The sequence below is a fragment of the Scomber scombrus genome, chromosome 7 (assembly GCF_963691925.1).
Source record: "Scomber scombrus chromosome 7, fScoSco1.1, whole genome shotgun sequence".
Taxonomy (NCBI): Eukaryota; Metazoa; Chordata; class Actinopteri; order Scombriformes; family Scombridae; genus Scomber; species Scomber scombrus.
This window is the reverse complement of record NC_084976.1, coordinates 30787772-30807889: the sequence shown is the minus strand read 5'-3', so window position 1 is coordinate 30807889 and position 20118 is coordinate 30787772. Positions and strand designations below refer to the sequence as shown.

Genomic DNA, 20118 nt, shown 5'->3' with positions numbered 1-20118 from the left:
CTTCTTTCTTCCTCCCTTCCATCTTTCTTTCCTTCCTTCCTTCCTCTCCCTCATTTCCTTCCTTCCAACTTTCTTCCGTTCCTCTTCCTTCCTTCCTTCCTTCCCTTCCTTATTTCCCTTTCCTCCCTTCCCTTCTCTTCCCTCCTCCATCCTCCTTCTTTTCTTCCGTCCTTCCTTTCCTTTCCTCCCTTCCTTCCTCCCTCCCTCCCTTCCTCTCCTTCCTTCCTTCCTTCCTCCCTCTCTTCCTTCCTTCTTTCCTCCTCCCTTCCTTATTTCCTTTCTTCCTTCCTTCCTTCCTTCCCCTTCCTTCCCTCCTCCCTCCTTTCCTTCTTTCTTCCTTCCTTCCTTACTTCCTTCCTTCCATCATCCCTTCCTCCTTTCCTTCTTTCTTCCTCCCTTCCATCTTTCTTTCCTTCCTTCCTTCGTTCCTTCCTTCCTTCCTTCCTCCCTCCTTTCCTTCCTTACTTCCTTCCCTCCTCCTTCCTTTCCTTCTTTCTTCCTCCCTTCCATCCTTCTTTCCTCCTTTCCTTCTTTCTCTTCCTCCCTTCCATCTTTCTTTCCTTCCTTCTCCTTCCTCCCTCATTTCCTTCCTTCCTTCTTTCTTCCGTCCTTCCTTCTTTCCTTTCCTTCCTCCTCCTTCCTTATTTCCTTTCCTCCCTCCCTCTCCTTTCTCTTCTTTTCCTTCCTCCCTTCCATCCTTCCTTCCTCCTTTCTTTCTTTCTTCCTCGCTTCCATCTTTCTTTCCTTCCTTCCTTCCTCCCTCATTTCCTTCCTTCCTTCCTTCATTCCTTCCTTCCCTCCTCCCTCCCTTTCCTTCTTTCTTCCTCCCTTCCATCCTCCTTTCCTTCTTTCTTCCTCCCTTCCTTCCTTCCTTCCTTCTTTCTTCCTCCCTTCCTTCCTTCCTTCCTTCCTTTCCCTTCCTTCCCTCCTCCTCCTCCTTTCCTTCTTTCTTCATCCCTTCCATCCTTCCTTCCTCCTTTCCTTCTTCCTTCTTCCCTTCCTTCTTTCCTCCCTTCCCTCCTCTCTCTCATTTCCTTCCTTCATTCTTTCTTCCGTCCTTCCTTCCTTCCTTCCTCCCTCCTCCTTTCCTTCCTTCCTTCTTTCTTCCGTCCTTCCTTCTTTCCTTTCCTTCCTCCCTTCCTTATTTCCTTTCCTCCCTCCCTCCTTTCCTTCTTTCTTTCCTCCCTTCCATCCTTCCTTCCTCCTTTCCTCTCTTTCTTCCTCGCTTCCATCTTTCTTTCCTTCCTTCCTTCCTCCCTCATTTCCTTCCTTCCTTCCTTCATTCCTTCCTCCTCCCTCCTCCCTCCTTTCCTTCTTTCTTCCTCCCTTCCATCCTCCTTTCCTTCTTTCTTCCTCCCTTCCTTCCTTCCTTCCTTCCCTTCCTTCCTCCCTCCTCCCTCCTTTCCTTCTTTCTTCATCCCTTCCATCCTTCCTTCCTCCTTTCCTTCTTCCTTCTTCCCTTCCTTCTTTCCTCCCTTCCTCCTCTCTCATTTCCTTCCTTCATTCTTTCTTCCGTCCTTCCTTCCTTCTTTCCTCCCTCCTTCTTCCTTCCTTCCTTCCTTCCTTCCTTCCTTCCTTCCTTCCTTCCTTCCATAAATAGACCCTAATACAATATAAAATAACCTAATGTTGTTGCATTCATCATATTCTATAAAATGTTCTGCTGGACCATAAAATAGTGATTGTGAATTACTTTTTGTCATTTATAGAAGGATTAATCAAACATTTATTAATGACTGATGGGGGATTTATGAATGTGAATTGGTGTAGAGACTAATTATGAGTCAGAATATGAACAGTATGTAAAATGCATGAAGTAACAGATGGAAAATGTTCATTATCACAAGAAAGAGCGCAGAATAAGCTGTTAGATTTAGAGAGTAGTAAAGTAGTATTTGACAATTTAGGCATTATATTAACAATCATTTAACCCTCCTGTTGTCCTCGAGTCAAGGAAGGAAGGGAGGAAGAAGGAAGGAAAGGAGGGAGGGATGAAGGAAAGGAGGAAGAAGGAAGGAAATGAGGAAGAAGGAAGGAGGGAAGGAAGGAAGGAGAGGGAGGAAGGAAGGATGGAAGGGAGGGAAGAAGGAAGGAAAGGAGGAAGGAAGGGAGGAGGAAGGAAGAGAGGGAGAAGAAGGAGGAAGGAAGGAAGGAAGGAAGGAAGGAAGGAAGGAAGGAGGAAGGAAGGAAGGAAGGAAGGAAGGAAGGAAGGAAGGAAGGAAGGAAAGGAGGGAGGAAGGAAAGAAGGAAGACAGGAGAGGGGAAAATAGGAAACGAGGAAGGGAGGAAGGAAGGTAATGGGGAGGAAAAGAAAGAGAGAAGGAGGGAAAGAGGAGAGAAGGAAGGAAGGAACGAAGGAACGAAGGAAGGGAGGAAGGAAGGAGGGAGGGAGGAAGGAATGACAGAAGGAAGGAAGAAAGGGAGGAAAGACGAAACAGTCAAAACAGACCCCAGAGGGAGTTTTTAATTTTATGTTTTAATGTTTCAATTTTTTACTGTTTAATATTTTGTTTTTATGTAAAGTCGCTGTGTATGAAATGTGCTACATAAAAAAAGCTGCCTTGCCTTAACTTGACTCAACAAGAAGCAAACGAGTCACATTATAACTATTTAATGAAAAAAAAAACTATGAAACACACACTGACCAGGGATGAGTGGGATGATCTTCAGGATTCGAAATACACTGATACTATCCAAGGCAACAAACTCTGTCACAATTCTGTAACGCAGAGACATAATCATCATCATTACCATCATCATGAAGTCTTTGTCACACCAGAAAGTGTCATTGCGAAACACCGTTTTTTGAAAATATGTGATTCTTGAAGTAAAATGGTGGATAAATTGTTTTGAGCTTCACACAACCCCTGTGAAATCACTAATTTGATCCATTCAGAACAATAACATTTGAAAAGTCTGGGAAAGAGTCAACATGAGATTTAACCCTCACACACTGTTCATATTCAGACCTAAATATTTCATCACCTGTCAGAGATAAACAGCAAGATGAATCAGAGAGCAGAGAGAGAGTTTATTCTTCAGTTTTTACCAGGCGGGGAGTTCCGGTCCTCTGAAATGATGCGAACGCGGAAGTAAATTAAAACTGCATTCTATCAAAAGGCCACCAGGGGGCGACCGTTTTGGTGTCAAAAGGACTTCCGTCTCTATACAAGTCAATGGAGAATTCACCAACTTCTCACTTGATTTCTAACCTCAGTAAACGTTTTCAAAATGTGTTTAAGGTCTCAATCGCTAGTTTAAAGCCTTCTTCAATGCAGTATGATGTTCATTTGGGACATTTTGGCCTCCCTGATTTTATATGTGACGATAAAGCAGGGTATGCATTAGGGCGTGGCTATGTCGTGATTGACAGGTTGATTGGTTCACAGGTTCAGGAGGGCGCCTCATGCTCCTCCTGATGCCCATATAAGTAGAATCCGTGGTTGTTTTTTTTACCGGCATGCACCGGAAATTTCAAGATGGCGCCGCCCAGATCCAAAACTATTCGCTTCCAAGCAGGAGTCCACAAACCAATGGGTGACGTCACGGATGTTACGTCCATTTTATATACAGTCTATGGTTTTTACACTAAAAACGTGTAAATGTGAAGAATGTCTTGGGTCAAAAGCAACAAAAACGTGTGTCAGCTGCACACAAATGTTTTAAAGAAGCTGAAATATTTCCTTTTTTGTTTTTTCCAGGTCACATTAGGAGAATTCATCAAGTGTCAAGCTAAAAGTAAAATGTATTTAAAGGTGTTTTTACTGCTCTCGGATGTAAAAATGGGTTAAATTTGACCATGAACAGGTATGTAAGGGTTAAAAACTCCATGTATGATGAAATACAGAGATTTATCTGTTCGTAAGAAGCATAATAAGCATTGTGTGAACTCGTTTGGTAAAGGCTTGAATGTAACAGAACAGAACAAAGTCCCGCACTGCAGGTTTAACAAACAGATATCAAATTTCAGTCAGCTACACTTTGTCTCCAAACTCAGATCAATACTCTGTGTCCCAGAGAAAGTAACCCATGCCTTTATATCCTCTTACCTTGATTACTGCAACTACATTAGCTATGTGTTAGCTTCTTTCTATTTTCTCTTTACTGGGTTGTTTATTTCCTCCTGACATTTTGACCTCAGGATTGCTATTTTACTCAAAACTCATAGGGGCTAATAAGCTTGTGAATTGATATTAGGCAGTCTTTTTAGCTCGTTAAGTTAGCTGAGTTACTAGCTGAATAATAAACCATTTAGAGGAGATTCAATACAAATGGATGCTAGCAACACAGCTAATAAGCAACGACAGCTGCCTCTACTTTGGCTTCATGTCGCCTTAAAGATCCGTTTTGTCGAGATAGTTTGCTTATTTGTAAACTGCATGAATAAAATCCCCCCAGGTTTATTTTATCCCAGCCACAAAATCCATTGAAATCAAAATCAAACTCCTCTGAAATTAACAGATTTCATTGAGAAATATCTGTTTTAAATGCTGGTGTGAGTAAAACCTTAAAGTCCGTGTAAAGTAAGAATAAATATGTGTTCTGAGTTTGACATACCACAGAAAAGTGTGTTGTTAACCACCCTGCCAAATTTTAATGATTAAAAAATCGCCAAATATATGAAATTAGGCTTCAAAGTTGTGTAAAAATCAGCCTCTGTCTCTGCTCACAAACGCTGTGGGCGTGCCCGCCGAGTTCGCTGAAGCCCCGCCCCCTACCAAGTGTCACCTGTCAATCAAAGTCACCACCTCTACCAGAAACATGGACACTACGTCTGAGAGCTTTCTGTCGCTAGATCGGCAGCTAACCCGGTGGCTAGCTCGGCTGCTAACTGGCTAACTGTAGACTGTAGTAGTAGTAGCGTTAGATGTAGTAACAATAACTCGCCACTAGGCAGGTTAACCACTGAGGAGAGCGGACTCTCGTCTTATATAGTAGGGGAGGGACCAGGGTCGTAGCCCTTTTTTGCTCAGAAAATCAGGAAAAATGAGAGGGTGAGAAACAGTTTAAAGCTCTATCTCCACAATTCAGTACTGCATAGTTATCAGCCAGTTTTCTGTAACCATTTTCCAACATGTATAATATGTTTAGAAGTAAATCAATGAATTGACTTTACACAGACTTTAATGACCCTGGTGGTGCTCCTACTTTTTACTTTTTTAGCAATAAGTGTATATCAGGAGTGTTTTTGTGTATTACGCCATGATGATGATAAAGATGTCTAGCCAGTTCCACGGATCTCTGATGAAGGTGAACTGTCCCAGACCGAAGCCTCTGGACAGGATCTTGATGATGGCTTCAAATATGTAGATGGCAACAAACATCAATCTGTGCAAAGACAGAAAAACACTTACGACTTTTGAATATTAAAGGACAAACGTTGACATAAAAACTAGTAAAATAATCTCAAATAAAACATGTTCAGCCTTTATTTGACAGTTGTATAGTTACAGAAAGACATGAGGCATGCATGGGACGCATATGAAATGCAACACATGTCCACAGTGGGAATTAAACCCGGTGATATGTGTCTTATCCTTCCTTTTGTCTTTCCATTAACCACGCAACTTTTGTCCTTCTGGGTCAATTTTGACTGTTTACAAAGCATAAATTGTAAATCATCACCCAATTATCTGTATTAGACCTTTTTAGCCAACTTCATTCCAACTTTACACCTATTTTTTTGGAAATTATGGTCAATAGGCCTCATTTAAATTAGATTATACTTAATTTTTGAGTTAAATAAGACAGAAATTATGAATTATTTTAAATCGAATTTAAGATAAGTGGAAAATATCATTCGAATAGTTTGAACTGCAGTGATCTTTTATCCGTCTTTGCTCTGAGATGGCAGCTTTATGAACCATGAACACACAACGCTTCCACACACAGAGGACAGAGTGACGCTTTGTTTCGGAGGCATGAACTTGAATATTTGACATTAAAAAAAAAATCTTTTTTCTGCGGTGACTCAAGCGTTCTGATATTTCCACGGAGCTTTCACTCTACATCCATTCGTCTTGTTTGTGAAATCACATCAATAGTCTTTGTGTGTGTGTGTGTGTGTGCATGTGTGTTGACTCACTCGACAATCGGGTACCATGTTGGAGGACTAACCATCATCATGAACGCACAGTTCGTGATAACCGTCACCAGGATAAACAACCGGAATAAAGTGTTGGCGTTAAGGAACTAGAAAACATCAGCAACTCATCATCGCCTGTTGTTTAACCCTCCTGTTGTCCTCGAGTCAAGGAAGGAAGGGAGGAAGAAGGAAGGAAGGGAGGGAGGAAGGAAGGATGGAAGAAAGGAAGAAGGAAGGAAAAGAGGGAGGAAGGAAGGGAGGAAGAAGGAAGGAAAAGAGGGAGGAAGGAAGGAAGGAAGGAAGGAAGGAAGGAAGGAAGGAAGGAAGGGAGGAAGGAAGGAAGGAAGAAGGAGAGGGGAAGGAAGGAAGGAGGGAGGAAAGAAAGAGAAGGAGGGAGGGAGAAAGGAAAAGAGGAAGGGAGGAAGGAAGGAAGCTAGGGGGAGGAAAGAAAGACAGAAGGAGGGAGGGAGGAAAGAAGGAAGAGAGGAAGGAAGGAAGGGAGGAAGAAGGAGGGAGGGAGGGAGGGAGGAAGGAAGGACAGAAGGAAGGGAGGAAAGAGAGGAAGGAAAGAAAGAGAGAAGGAGGGAGGGAAGAAGGACAGACGGATGGAAGGAAGGAAAGAAGGAAAGAAGGAACAGTCAAAAGAGATGGGTTCAATTTGACCTGGGAGGACAACAGGAGGGTTAACAACATGTTTGAATGCTGATATTTGAATTTGTTCAATAAGCACCAGTCAAATTGGTAGATTAGCATTAATATAAATGTGTATCAGCTGCACAAAAACAAAGAAATTATGCATTTTATTTCAATTTTTTAATACTGTGGGTCACATTATGACACATCTGGCTAAAATAAATGTTTTACGGTGTTTTTAAATCTCTCAAATGTAAAACCCTGAACAGTATGTAAGGGTTAAACCTATCGGGGAGACGTACAGCGTCACATCATAAAGGATATAAGTGAAGGAGGATCTTAATGGCGATGGTCCTCAGCGGGTTGAATGGACTCAGCAGGAAACAGGAGGGATTGGCGTTAAACCTGTGAACGATGTTTTCTTTACTGACCACCATGAACGTCTGCAGAGAGACAAATAAAACAACACACTGATCATGTACATCGTTTTATCAGCTTGATACTTCAATACTTTTTTCCAAATTTAATGAGGAAACTGCAAATAAACCATTGGTCCTGTGTAGTATTTCTCTAATTTGTTGTTAAGTTGTTGTACTTAAATTAACTAATGTACTAATATTGGGATTTAATGAAGTCGGAGGAAAAGAAAAACATGTCTGATGAACAGTATAGCTGATAATCGATAATTATAATGTTATATACGTGTATGAAAAAGGCGGGGAGTTCCGGTCCTCTGAAATGATGCCAACGCGGAAGTAACTTAAAACTGCATTCTATCAAAAGGCCACCAGGGGGCGACCGTTTTGGTGTCAAAAGGACTTCCGTCTCTATACAAGTCAATGGAGAATTCACCAACTTCTCACTTGATTTCTAACATCAGTAAACGTTTTCAAAATGTGTTTATGGTCTCAATCGCTAGTTTAAAGCCTTCTTCAATGCAGTATGATGTTCATTTGGGACATTTTGGCCTCCCTGATTTTATATTTGACGATAAAGCAGGGTATGCATTAGGGCGTGGCTACATCGTGATTGACAGGTTGATTGGTTCACAGGTTCAGGAGGGCGCCTCATGCCCCACCAGATGCCCATATAAGTAGAATCCGTGTTTTTATTTTTCCCGGCATGCACCTGAAATTTTCCAGATGGTGCTGCTCAGATCCGAAAACTATTGGCCTCCGAGCAGCAGTCCACAAACCAATGGGTGACGTCACGGATGTTATGTCCGTTTTTTATATACAGTCTATGGTATGAACATATTATTCACACATACAGTGAGGAAATGTGATAGTTGAAGCTACTCATAATCAGTGTTCAAGATCACAGTGGCAATATTTTTCATTAAATGACAGCGAGACCTTCTGTGATTGGTAGAAAGGGTCCAGTTCCTCCAATGGGGTGTTGAGGAACTCAGTGGATGGAGCCCCGTAGAAGAATGGGAGGGGCTTCCCGGCCTCCAGGTCACTGGTTGGTTTCGGCAGGTCTCCCTCAGATACCTGTCAACATAGATCCAGCCAATCAGACAGCTTTGACTTGTAGTTTGTCAGACTTCTGGAAGTGAAGTGAAGTGAAGTAAAGTGTTGTTAAAAGTGAGGTTCAGGCGGAGTTAAGTGAAGTCAAAGTTAAGTGAGGCAAGAGTATTGATTCCTTGTTATTGACAGCTGAAAGGTACGACTGCGTATTAGGGCCATATATCTAAAAAATAAATAAAAACTGACCTGGGGGACGGGGGGTAAAATTTCGGAAAAAAACCCCCTCTGAGATTAAAGTCGTAAATTTGCGAGAAAAAAGTCACAAACTTACGAGAAAAAAACTCACATATTTATGAGAAATACAATGTTTTATCAAAGTCCGGATGCTTAGAATGATATGGTGATTCTGGGCTAAGATAACAAGTATCTCCTTATTGCTAAACCCAACTGAAAAGTACAATTTGAGCGATTAGTGAGGCTATGTGACATCTATGACCCTAATACGCCGTCGTAGAAAGGTGATCGATATGTTTTGTACATCTTTTTTCTTGCTCCTCTGTTGCTCCTTCCGCTTGAGCGCCTGCAGCGACTCCGGTGTGAAGCGTCTGAAGACCTCCGTACCAACAGGGGGCAGCAGAGACGCCACCCTGGCATTCTGCAGCTCTGCCTGCACTCTACTGTCGCTTAACTGCTTCCTGATGGAAGAATGGGGTGGGTTAGGTATGCCAGCACAAATATGATGGACCCAAAACAAATCTCCCAGACTCTGAACCATGCGTGGTGATGTCATTCCACCTCGCTGTGAGTTTGCCCCAGTGGTCACTCGTGGTACTGCAGGTAAAAATAATCCCCCTGTTCCCCACTGACCTCCATTATAAAAGAGAAGTTTATAAAGTGATGACGGGACATTGCTCTTTGTGTTTTGACTTTCCCAGGCCCTAGAAAATACATTTTAAAGTGCATGATGATATTTTTTGAATTTATTACTGCTCTGATTCACACCTCTAACCTTCATAGAAACAGCAGCTGAGAATCATGCATACTGTAGTTTTATTAGCTGTCTATGAGACCAGTAAAATTGAGGAGATCGTCACAATTCCTGGTCAGTAAGGGAATCACTACTAAGCATATGCAAACCATAATCTGTAAAACATGTTGACTATAGACCTTCAGTCGGCCTGTTCTGGTCTATACCCCCGGCTAGTGAAAAGAAGCCATTGTGCGGAGGTTGTGACACTCAGAAAAATGTATCCGCTGATTTACAGGCGTCTCTTTCACAATGTAATCTTATGGAAAAAAGTATTTTTGGGCCCAATAGCGTCACGTGAGGTTGAAACTACACAGTTTGGCCACTATTTGGGCTTTTCTACTATACAGTTCTAGCACTACTCGGCTCGACTCTACTTGTTTTTTTTTTCCATCAGGGATAGTACCTGGTACCTGGTATTTTTTAGTACCTGCTCTGGCGAGGTTCCAAGCGAGCCGATACTAAAATGTGACATCCACGGACTGCCGGCCACTGATTGGTCAGAGAGTGTTGTCACTGGAAGAGTCATGAGCGCGATGTATGACACAAATATCAAACCAAAGTCACGGCAGTTTCATTGAGGAAGTACTATGAAGTAATGGAAAACAACGTACCTGGTACCAAACCGAGTAGAGTTGAGTCGAGCCGAGTAGTGCTAGAACTGTATAATGGAACCTATCAACGTACCTACTATTCAAAGTACCTACTCAACATGGGCGGGGTCGTCATGGCACGGCTCCGCGAAACTGCTGTGACTTTGTTTTATACGCAACACAAACACACAAACCAAGAAAATTGCCAAATGACTTTAACGCTGTTGCCGGTATTTAATAATGCCGGGTTTGATTCTTGTGTGGGACGGCTCATGACTCGTCCAGCGACAACTCTTCTGACCAATCAGTGGCCGGCAGTCTGTTGACGTCACATTTAGTATCGGCTCGGCTCACTTGGAACCTCGGTAGAGCAGGTACTAAAGAAGTACCAGGTACCAGGTACTATCCCTAGTGGAATCGCAAAAAAACCTGAGTCTAGCCGAGTCAAGTCGAGTCATGCTAGAACTGTATAGTGGAAAAGGGCCATATGCTGACGCTAAATGTACTTACCAGAAATAAAACTGAACATACGACTATTTAAAGGACCTTTTTAGGTGACCAATAGTGTACAAGTCATTTTCATTTGAGTGAACAGTGTGCCATCTTTGAGTCCAGTATCCATTAATGTACCCATGCATCTGGGCGTGTTTCCATTAAAGTGAAAGGAAGTGAACTGAAGCAGTGTAATAAATCTGATGGAAATGATTCATTTTTATTGATTACACTGCTGTAATGTTGTCCAACAATCACACAGAGCATGTTTCCCTAAATAAATGTATATTACACCTGCAAAAATGTGTTAATTAGTAATCAATAGACAGAAAATGAATCTACTTAACAAATAATTTTGATAAGCAAATAATGGTTTTAGTCATTTTTTGTCAGGAAAAATCCCAAAAATGTGCTGGTTGCTGCTTCTCACATGTGAGTATTTGAAGCTTATATGGGTAAAACATAACAGTAGCCTGACTATACTTTGGATTTTAAACTATTGATCTAACAAAACAAGACAGTTTAAAACATCACCATGGTTTTCTGACAGTTTGCAGACAAAACAATGAACTTATTAAACTCATGAAAAGAATTAAGTCAATTAGTCAGACTTACAGCTGTGCAGGAGAAAGCTTCAGCCTATTAGTTCTCTCCAAAAGCGCCTGTCTCTCCTCCTTACTCCTCCAAAACTCAAAAAATGTTTTTTTCCTGCTCATCATGGCCGCAGGTCTCTGTGTCCTTTGCTTCTAACAAGACTGTCTCATATGTTTTCTTCACTGTGCTCTGTGCAAAGCTTAATGAAATTGTCCAGAGCCATGCAGCTGCAGGGGTGGGGTCGTTGTAGCACAGTTCAGCGTGAGTAGCGTTGGCTCCTCCTCCGATCTTTGTCTGTTGCTACGGTGACAGGCATCTAAAATTGACCATGTGTAGCTTGACTCTGCTTTGCTCTCTGTCCCTCACAATGTTTTCTCCTATCTGCAGTCAGCATGGTTTTTTATTATGCAGCCAAGATTCCTCTCTTCATGGTTGTAGTACTATACATGCACACACGCACACACACGCACACACACGCACACACACGCACACACACACACACACACACACACACACACACACACACACACACACACACACACACACACACACACACACACACACACACACACACACACACACACACACACACACACACACACACACACACACACACACATATATATTCCCAGATAAGCAACAGACTTCCTGCCTTGATTTCTTCACCAGAACATTGTGGACTATATTCCTGGAAACACAGAAAGCCTTGTTTAAACTCCCCCCACCCCCACACACACACACACACACATCTTCCCAGCCAAACAGCCTTCTTGTTTTGACAGAACTTCTTCAGGAGGATTGTGTCTCTAAACAATTACTGTAAATGACTGAGCCGAGTAGTGCTAGAACTGTATAATGGAACAGTGCCAATAGTGTGTTGCAGGTTAACAATAAAAGGGCAAGATCATTAATAATAACACAGTGAAGGAGAGACAATAACACTGTCTCAGACCGGGAACCGTCCACAGATTACTGAGAACTGTGACTGAACTTCTGGGAAGGTACATGTCAGAAAAAATACATATATAACAATATGATAACACTGAAGTCTGGTGGGCGGTGTCCTTTAGTGTTTTTCATGCTGCCACAAAACCAGTTTCTTCTTGATTGCAGCTAGCCTGCGACTCCCACTGATATGGACTCTATCCCACCTACATATATTACAAATGGTATTAATGTAAAAAAAAAAAAAGAAAGAAAAAAAAATATTTAAATTTAGTAATTTTGAATCCTCCATACAGGACAGTGTCTTTAAATGTTTGAAAGACTTAAGTTGAGTCATTTTAAACCCTCCAAACAGATAGTGATTTAACTTTAGTCATTATGAACCCTCCATACCGGACAGTCATTTAACTTCAGTTATTTTAAACACTCCATATTGATAGTGATTTAACTTTAGTCATCATGAACCCTCCATACTGGATAGTGATTTAAGTTTAGTCATTTTAAACCCCTCCATATCGGACAGTCTCTTTAAATGTTTGAAAGATTTAACTTTAATCACTATAAACCCTCTATACGGACAATAATTTAACTGTAGTCATTATAAACCCTCCATACCCCAGACAGGGCTTTAACTTTAGTCACTATGAATCCTCCATATACTGGACAGTAATTTAACACTAGTCACTATAAACCAACCATATTCCTGACAGTGACTTAACAATACTCACTATAAACCCTCCATACGGACAGTGATTTAACAATAGTCACTATAAACCCTCCATACCTTGGACAGTCTCTTTAAACTTTTGAAAGATTTAACTTTAGGCACTATAAACCCTCCATACGTCGGACAGTGATTTAACTCTAGTCACTATAAACCCTCCATTTGCTAGACAGTATTATAACTTTAGTCACTATAAACCCTCTATACCCCAGAAAGTTTTGCCGTGTACTGTCTCTTTAAATGTTATATTACACCAGACAGTATTATAACTTTAGTCACTATAAACCCTCCATACACTAGACAGTATTATAACTTTAGTCATTATAAATCCTCCATACACCAGACAGTAATATAACTTTAGTCACTATAAACCCTCCATACACCTGACAGGAATATAATTTAGTCATTATAAACCCTCCATACACCTGACAGGAATATAATTTAGTCATTATAAACCCTCTATACACCAGACAGTCTCGAGGTGTACTGTCTCTTTAAACGTTTGAACGCTCGACGCGCGGCCCGTCCCTGACGTCACAGCTGTCCATGAGGGAGAAGATGGCGGCGGCGCTACAGCGGAGCTTCATAGAGATCTGTGGCTTTGAGAGGGAAACTCTGCAGAGGTTCCGAGAAGTCACAGTAAACCTCGGTAAATGTCGACACGGAGCGCTCACACAACTCGCTCACCCTAACACTTCTCTAGTTTTCTCACAGCTTGTCTAAACTCGACAGTATTTAATGTTTTTATTAATGACCATGCTAACAACAGCTAGCCGGCTGCTAACATGCTTGTGAGCTAATGTTAGCAGCTGATTGATAAAGGTGCTATTTGTGTTATTTATCGTGACAAGTAGCCCTTAATCTTTAAATGTAAACCTTGTTAGATTGTGTGTTGTGTTGAAGGGTTTATCCATCTCTTCAGTCAAGGTTAAAATGACCTGTTTTCTCTTTAGCTTCAGCTTGTTAGCCGGTAAATTAAAGCTGTCAAACAGAAAACGTGAAATAAATCACATTACTAATGCTCCTAAAGTACAATATTAAGGTACTACTACTATTATACTTCCACTCCACTACATTGTCAGAGGGAAATATTGTAATTTCTACTCCACTACATTTATCTGACAGCTTTAGTTACTTTTCAGATGAAGATTTGACACAATGGATAATATAACAAGCTTTTAAAATACAACACATTGTTAAAGATGAAACCAGTGGTTTCCAACCTTTTTGTCTTTTGACGTATTACAAAAAGCAGTGTGTAGTCGGCTCACATTTCAGATGTCTATGAGTTGTTAACAGCTCCACCAAATAGTGATTTTTCCCTCTAAACTTCTCACATGCTTTCATTTCAATAAATGTTCAAATGATCCAATAATTCAGCAAAAATCAAAGATTAGAGAAAAAGTCCAAAAACTGAAAACACTTGTGTATCAGAACTTAGTTTTTTCTTCTTTCCTCTCCCATTAATCATCTCACCACCCCTCACATTTATCTGCTGACCCTTTGGAGGGGCCCCACCCCTAGGTTGGGAACCACTGGACTAAACTAGCTAACTGTATATAAAGTAGTGTAAACTAGCTCCACCTCCAGCAGCTACAACAGTAACATGCTGCTCTAACACTGATGCTTCACTATTAATAATCTAATGATGTCATATATAATAATATATCAGTCAGAGGACCAAACCACTACTTTTACTGTAATACTGCATACTACATCACTCATAATACTGCAGTACTTTTACTGTAATACTGCATACTACATCGCTTTATAATACTGCAGTACTTTTACTGTAATACTGCATACTACATCACTATAATACTGCAGTACTTTTACTGTAATACTGCATACTACATCACTATAATACTGCAGTACTTTTACTGTAATACTGCATACTACATCGCTCATAATACTGCAGTACTTTTACTGTAATACTGCATACTACATCGCTCATAATACTGCAGTACTTTTACTGTAATACTGCATACTACATCACTTATAATACTGCAGTACTTTTACTGTAATACTGCATACTACATCGCTCATAATACTGCACTACTTTTACTGTAATACTGCATACTACATCGCTCATAATACTGCAGTACTTTTACTGTAATACTGCATACTACATCACTATAATACTGCAGTACTTTTACTGTAATACTGCATACTACATCACTCATAATACTGCAGTACTTTTACTGTAATACTGCATACTACATCACTATAATACTGCAGTACTTTTACTGTAATACTGCATACTACATCGCTCATAATACTGCAGTACTTTTACTTTAGTAGTACTTGTCATGCAGGACTTTTTATGTTATTGAATTGGTACTTTTTTCAGGAATTATGTGTCCTGCTGTAAAGTATTGGCCAGTCACAACTTGAGAAACTGGTTAAAAATCTGTATACAGTAGAGATCAGTGTAGCATTTAGGGAATCTGAAACATAACAGTGTGTGTGTGTGTCTGGTTCATCTCTTCTTTAGGTCTCAGTCCTCTTCCCGGTGGAGTGAAGTTCCCGGACAGTGCCGGAGCCTTTCATTATGAGGACAGTTCAAAGCTGCTGTCTGTCACCAGCAACAGATTCATTCACTGGTGAGTTTTTTTTTTTTTACCGTCGTCTTTTCACATTGTGCACATGTTTCTCACCGGGCTGCTGAATCACTGAACCATGTGGAATTTATAGCTTGTGGAGTTATAGTTCAAGCTAAATTTCTCTGATTTTCATTATCGATTTCACTACCTATGTAATTGATTAATCGAGTAATTTAGGGCTGCTGGGGCGACGCTCTAAAGAGAGAAACGTAAACAGTGAAAACAAGAGCTTTTAATCAAGAATGGACACTCTGACCCTGCGTCTAGACAGAAAGCTTAGCATCTAGCAGCATGTTTAGAAGATCAACAGCGAGTGTCTACACAATGAGGCGTTCAGGTACATGGTTAAGTGTAGGTCACCCATGTTTTGGAAGAGCTCAGAGCCCAAAACACAATGACTGTAGCTAAGCACGTAAAATGAAGGAAATGCTTCAAACAGGCAGTTCAAAATCAATTTGTCTCATATATCTGGAGAGATTTTGGGAGCAATACTCTGAAGGGATGTGTTAAAGAAATGTTAAAGAAATACTGAAATGTTATAAAAATCAATGTTTTTTGATATTCATAATGTGTAAATTGCTATAGTAATAAAATAGGGGAAAAAAGGAAAGTAGGAAGAAAGGACAGAAGGAAGGACAGACGGAAGAAAGGGAAGAAAAGAAGGAAGGGACGAAGGAAGAAAGGGATGAAGGAAGGAAAAAAGAAGGCAGGAAGGAAGGACAGATGGAAGAAAGGACAGAAGGATAAAAGGAAGGAAGGAAGAAAGGAAAGTAGGAAGGGAGGAAGGAAGGAATGAAGAAAAAAAGGAAAGTAGGAAGGGAGGAAGGAAGAAAGGGGGGAAAAAAGGAAAGTAGGAAGAAAGGACAGAAGGAAGGAAGGAAATAAGGAAGGACAGACGGAAGAAAGGGAAGAAAAGAAGGAAGGGACGAAGGAAGAAAGGGATGAAGGAAGGAAAAAAGAAGGCAGGAAGGAAGGACAGATGGAAGAAAGGACAGAAGGATAAAATGGAGGAAGGAAGAAAGGAAAGTAGGAAGGGAGGAAGGAAGGAATGAAGAAAAAAGGAAAGTAGGAAGGGAGGAAGGAAGAAAGGGGGGAAAAAAGGAAAGTAGGAAGAAAGGACAGAAGGAAGGAAGGACAGACGGAAGAAAGGGAAGAAAAGAAGGAAGGGACGAAGGAAGAAAGGGATGAAGGAAGGAAAAAAGAAGGCAGGAAGGAAGGACATATGGAAGAAAGGACAGAAGGATAAAAGGGAGGAAGGAAGGGAGGAAGGAAGGAATGAAGAAAAAAAGGAAAGTAGGAAGGGAGGAAGGAAGAAAGGGGGAAAAAAGGAAAGTAGGAAGAAAGGACAGAAGGAAGGAAGGAAATAAGGAAGGACAGACGGAAGAAAGGGAAGAAAAGAAGGAAGGGACGAAGGAAGAAAGGGATGAAGGAAGGAAAAAAGGAAGGAAGGACAGATGGAAAGAAGGACAGAAGGATAAACGGGAGGAAGGAAGGAAGAAAAAAGGAAAGTAGGAAGAAAGGACAGAAGGAAGAAAGGAAAAAAGGAAAGTAGGAAGAAAGGAAAGAAGTAAGAAAGGAAAAAAGGAAGGAAGGACAGATGGAAGGAAGGAAAAGAACACAGGAAGGAAAGTGGGCCCGGATTGGACCCCTCGGTGGGCCGGTTCTGGCCCGCGGGCCGCATGTTTGACACCCCTGCCCTAGAGTAATTAGTTGGGACAAAACTTAGCACAATAAAGCATTTCTGATTTACGTACATTCAAGTTTTATTTAGTAGTAATAGTATTCAGTTTTCTTATATTTTATTTTTAATCCTTCCTTGTTCGTGTGTGCAGGTCAACCTCGGGGGACACGGTGCAGCTGCTGGAACAGTCTCTGGACACCAACCTGCTCAACAACGCCGTTAAAGTTAAGTTCAGCCACTGCACCGTGCTGCCGGGCGGAGTCACCATCCAGGAGACGCTCAACAATGTCGTCATTCTCATCAGCACCAACCAGAGCGTCCACAGGCTGGTGCTGCCTCACCCCACCCGCATGTATCGCAGCGTGAGTTTAACCAGCTGATTCATTGATTTACACTCTGATAGACAGGCTGCTGCTTCTCCTCCTTCTCCTCCTCCTTCTCCTCCTCCTCCTCCTTCTCCTCCTCCTTCTTCTTCTGCTTCTTCTCCTCTTTCTACTTCTTCTTCTCCTTCTCCTCCTCCTTCTACTTCTTCTTCTGCTTCTTCTCCTCTTTCTACTTCTTCTTCTCCTTCTCCTCCTCCTCCTCCTCCTCCTCCTTCTTCTCCTCCTCCTTCCTCCTCTTCTTCTCCTTCTCCTCCTCAGTCTACTTCTCCTTCTCCTTCTTCTCCTCAGTCTACTTCTCCTTCTCCTCCTCCTTCTACTTCTTCTTCTCCTTCTACTCCTCCTTCTTCTCCTTCTTCATCTTCTTCTTCACCATCTCCTCAATCTCTTTCTACTTCTCCTCCATCTTCTTCTCCTCCTCTTTATTCTCCTTCTCCTCCTTCCCCTCCTCCTCCTCCTTCTTCTTCCTCTTCATCTTCTCCTCCTCCTCTTACTTCTCCTCCTCCGCCTCCTCCTTCTCGCCCTTCTTCTTTCCCTCCTTCTCCTCCTCCTCCTCCTTTTTCTCTTCCTCCTTCTTCTCTTCCGCCTCATACTTTTCTTTCTTCTCCTCCTTCTCCTCCTCCTTGCTGCTGCTTCTTCTTCTTCTCCTCCGCCTCCTCCTCCTTCTTTTCCTTCTCCTCCTCATCTTCTCCTCCTCCTCTTCCTCCTCCTCTTTCTCCTCCTTCTCCCCCTCCTTCTCTTCTTTCTCCTCTTTCTTCCTCTTTTTCTCCCTCTTCTCCTCCTTCTTCCTCGTCTTCTTCTTCTTCCCCCCCTCCCCCCTTCCTTCTCCTCCTTATTCTTCCCCTCCTCCTCATCCTCCTCCTCCTCCTCCTGTTAAAACACCACTAATATATAATAACTATATAACCGTGCTGTGTGTTCAGGAGCTGGTGACGGAGCTCCACATGCAGTCCGTCTTCTCTGACGTCGGGAAGCTGAGTCTGCAGGATCCGTCTCACAGCGCCGTCATCCCGACCGCGGTGGGACAGACGGGGAGTCCGAGCACGTCCGCAGCCTGGCTCAGTCAAGCGGGGGAGGCTCACTACGCCCTGGCTTCACCCGCAGGAGGCATCATGGTCGTTACTCTGCCGCCTCACGACACACAAGGTCAGAAGAACCAACAACTCACTGTCATGATGTGGTTTAGTTTAAATTTAAAGGGGTTAAAAAGTGAAAATAAACGTATGAATAACTTGCACACATTCTTTTTTTGTGGACCCAGCATCAAATTTCTGCTTTTAATCCATTTAGAGAGAATATATTAGAGGATTATGACAAAAATGTCTAAGTGGTGTAACCATAAAAACTTTGTACCAAATAATTCAACTTGCTTAACCTTCGTATCGTCCTCCCGGGTTAAATTGACCCCGTCAGTTTTGACTGTTCCTTCTTTCCTCCCTCCCTTCATTCCTTCCTTCCTTCCTTCCTTCCTTCCTTCCTTCCTTCCTTCCCCCCCCCCTCCTTCTCTCTTTCTTTCCTTCCTCTTTTTCCTCCCATCCTTCTTTCCTTCTTCCAGCCCCCTTTCTTCCTTCCTTCTGTCCTTCCTTCCTCCCTCCATCCTTCCTTCCTTCTTTCCTTCCTTCCTTCCTTCCTTCCTTCCTTCCTTCCTTCCTTCCTTCCTTCCTTTCCTTCCTTCCTTCCTTCCTCCCTTCCTTCTTCCCTTCCCTCCTTCTCTCTTTCTTTCCTCCCCCCACCTTCCTCCCTTCCTTCTTTCCTCTGTCCTTCTTTCCTTCCTTTCTCCCTCCCTCCCTCCGTCCTTCCTTCCTCCCTTCCTCCCTTTCTTCTTTCCTTTCCTCCCTTCCTCCCTCCCTCCCTCCCTCCCCCCTTTCCTTCCTTCTTCCTCCCTTCCTTCCTTGACTCGAGGACAACAGGAGGGTTAAAAACAGCAAATTCTCAATAAAACACCATATCAACTAGTTTGGCATGATCTTACATTATAACTTTTATATTAAATAAAGGTAATTGAATACAATTGTTCTAAATATTACATTTAATCTGGTAACCATGGAGATCAGGAACCATTTACATTATTTTTTAACCTTCATGTCGTCCTCCCGGGTCAAATTGACCCCATCTGTTTTGACTGTTCCTTCTTTCCTCCCTTTCCTTCCTTCCTTCCCTCCTTCCTTCCTCCCTCTTTTCCTTCCTTCTTCCTTCCTCCCTCCCTCCCTCCTTTCCTTCCCTCCTTCCTTCCTCCCTCTTTTCCTTCCTTCTTCCTTCCTCCCTCCCTCCCTCCCTCCTTTCCTTCCTTCTTCCTCCTTTCCTCCCTTATTCCTCCCTTCCTCCCTCCCTCCCTCATTTCCTTCCTTCTTCCTCCCTTCTTCCTCCTTTCCTTCCTTCCTTCTTCCTTCCTACCTCCCTCCTTTCCTTCCTTCTTCCTCCTTTACTTCCTTCTTCCTCCCTTCCTTCCTCCCTCCCTCCCTCCCTTCCATCCTTCCTTCTTCCTCCCTTCCATCCTTCCTTCTTCCTCCCTTCCTTCCTTTACTCGAGGACAACAGGAGGGTTAAATGAAGTCATTATTAGTATAAATCCACTTAAATACACTGTAGGTGGATAAAATATGTAATATGTATCATTCTTTTGTGGTTACACCATTTGACATTTTCAGGAGCATTCAGTCTTACTTTTGGTTAAAAAATGGTGCAAATGTCATTTCAAATTATATAAAACCAACAAAAATACTAAATGTGCATTTTAACAAACCTGATGCTGCTTTTAAATCTATTTTTAAAGATATTTTTGAATTGCTCATCTTGCCAACCCTTATTTATCTCTGACCCATATAAGTAACTCTGTGTGTGTGTAACAGGGAGCGTGTCGGTGGTGGAGCTGAAGAGGAGCTCCATGATGCAG

General features: G+C 42.0%; 2 protein-coding genes across 2 annotated transcripts in view; one reads left to right on the top strand and one right to left on the bottom strand.

The window, feature by feature from the left end:
- LOC133983981 (sodium channel protein type 4 subunit alpha B-like) overlaps positions 1 to 11087 on the bottom strand; it is a 16142-nt gene extending 5055 nt beyond the window's left edge. Inside the window, exons 1-7 of the mRNA XM_062423197.1 lie at positions 10915 to 11087; positions 8726 to 8882; positions 8074 to 8211; positions 7043 to 7161; positions 6086 to 6175; positions 5200 to 5328; positions 2646 to 2719 (exon numbers count right to left, since the gene is read on the bottom strand). Coding sequence (XP_062279181.1) covers positions 2646 to 2719; positions 5200 to 5328; positions 6086 to 6175; positions 7043 to 7161; positions 8074 to 8211; positions 8726 to 8882; positions 10915 to 11018 — 811 coding nt within the window. The 5' untranslated portion in view covers positions 11019 to 11087. The remainder of the gene's footprint in view (positions 1 to 2645; positions 2720 to 5199; positions 5329 to 6085; positions 6176 to 7042; positions 7162 to 8073; positions 8212 to 8725; positions 8883 to 10914) is intronic.
- A 2033-nt stretch (positions 11088 to 13120) lies between these two features.
- LOC133983980 (nuclear pore complex protein Nup160-like) overlaps positions 13121 to 20118 on the top strand; it is a 9185-nt gene continuing 2187 nt past the window's right edge. Inside the window, exons 1-4 of the mRNA XM_062423196.1 lie at positions 13121 to 13211; positions 15057 to 15165; positions 16998 to 17208; positions 18150 to 18372. Of these exons, the coding sequence (XP_062279180.1) occupies positions 13121 to 13211; positions 15057 to 15165; positions 16998 to 17208; positions 18150 to 18372 (634 nt within the window). The remainder of the gene's footprint in view (positions 13212 to 15056; positions 15166 to 16997; positions 17209 to 18149; positions 18373 to 20118) is intronic.